Source organism: Tribolium madens, unplaced genomic scaffold (genome assembly GCF_015345945.1).
Source record: "Tribolium madens isolate multiple individuals breed KSU strain unplaced genomic scaffold, Tmad_KSU_1.1 Scaffold_19;HRSCAF=116;Tcas5.2_LG9, whole genome shotgun sequence".
In the NCBI taxonomy this organism is placed as follows: Eukaryota; Metazoa; Arthropoda; class Insecta; order Coleoptera; family Tenebrionidae; genus Tribolium; species Tribolium madens.
In genome coordinates, this window is record NW_025400983.1 from 2,793,648 (window position 1) to 2,795,446 (window position 1,799).

General features: G+C 33.6%; 1 protein-coding gene across 4 annotated transcripts in view; it reads left to right on the forward strand.

Annotated features, from left to right (window-relative positions):
* Positions 1-222: 222 nt before the first annotated feature.
* The window catches only part of LOC123015831 (integrin beta-PS), a 29,869-nt gene continuing 28,292 nt past the window's right edge, over positions 223-1,799 (forward strand). For all 4 annotated transcript variants that reach the window (XM_044415836.1, XM_044415837.1, XM_044415838.1 and 1 more), the window contains exons 1-2: positions 223-344; positions 1,076-1,226. In XM_044415836.1, coding sequence (XP_044271771.1) covers positions 1,077-1,226 — 150 coding nt within the window. In that variant the 5' untranslated portion in view covers positions 223-344; position 1,076. The remainder of the gene's footprint in view (positions 345-1,075; positions 1,227-1,799) is intronic.

The window sequence follows — 1,799 nt, forward strand, 5'->3', positions numbered from 1 at the left end:
ATTTTTACAAATTTAAATACAGGGTGTTCAAAAATTGTACTTTAAATTTTATTCCAAATAAAATTAAAATCATATACAGTTACAATGTTGCAAATAGAAAAACTCTATAAAACTTGTTTCTAGAAGAAAAGTTATATTTCGCGCTACTATATTATCAAGTAACCTTCTCTGTGGCTCAATCTGGCCTCAACAGATGTCGCCCTGCCACAAACTACAAAATAGGTTTCCATCTTGACTAAATTTAGTAATGGAGGGTGTGTGCAGATGTGTGTTGTGAATTTCCTTATCTATGAATAATGAAACATAAATAGCGACCACTTATCATAAAAAAGTGCCAAAATCAGGTAAATTTATCAACTGATAGCAATAATAATAAATTCGTTTTATCTAATCAATATTTGATAAGTTTGCCATGTAGAAATCTAACTTACCCCAACCCAAATAAAGCCCTCTTTGATCACCACCCTTAAAATTTATTATTTGTTAATTAGTTAAATTAATTTTTGTAGTGAAATAAACCCAATTATTTTAACGAGTCTATGAGTAATTGAGCAATTATCCATAAATAAGTCGACGGTTGGTCGGAAATCCGATTCGTTGTCTTATTTTTAGCCCCATGAGTCCCCCCGGGCCAATTCCCGGCCATTCCGGCCCATAATTCCGCAAATTGGGCCTTTTCAAGTACCATACTACCCAAATGGGTTGTGTGGGCGGGCGCTTGCGCCACTTACTCACCCATTGCGCCCATTTACCTGCGTCGCGACGCCCCCCACCCATTCATCACCGTCCAAAAATAAACTCTGACACTGTGTCATACCAATAAATCTCACCATAAACAAACTCTTCGTGTTATTTTCCTCGAATTGCGATTACCATAAATGGTAAGGTGGAACTGCAATCGATTATTCGTTGAAAAACTTGTCACTCAAGCGAAGAGCGGTTACTTGAGGTCAAAGACTACCATCCCCGAGATAAGAGGGACATCTGGGCCTCGTCAACACCGGAAGTGTAAATAATGTCTGGCGCAATGTGTAAACAATAAGATGCAATGAAAGAGATTTTTATTTTGTTACAGAATGGTTGTACACATCACTTTACTCATTGGGGCCCTTTTGGTCGGGATTCAAGGACAGATTCTACAGCAATTTACACAGAATCCGTGCGATTCAAGGTCAACGTGCCATGAGTGCATCGCCACCCCCTCGTGCGCCTGGTGTTACGACACTGTGAGTGGAACACATATCTACAGGGTGGACCAAAAAGTGACAAAAAATTAAAATGAAAATAAATAAAATAGGTCGAAATATGAAAAAAATTYAAATTACAATCATTAAAGAATAACTACCTAAAAAAATGTCAAAATGTGGGAAAAATAAAGATTACAATTATTCAAGAATTTGTCCAAGATTTCTACAATGTGGTTGACGATTTTTTTAATTATTGAATTTTCGAAATCTTGTGTCTTTTGCTTTCTGAAAATTTTTATATTTTAGTCAAGTTTTGGATATATCCAAGATGTCTTAATGTTTTAAAACATTCTAGACAATTTTTTAAGATTCTTCTTTAAAATGGTAGCAGCTTTTAAAATATTTGAAGATCTCTAATGAAAAAGAAAACAAATGAAATAGTTCGAAATATAAAAAAATTAAAATTACATAATTATCTTTTACAAAAAACACTTTTCATGATTTTGAGGGAAAAAAGTCAAAATATTTTAAAAACAAAGATTACAATTATTAAAAAATTGTCTAAGATTTCTACAATGTGGTTGAAGATTTTTTTAATTATTGAATTTTCGA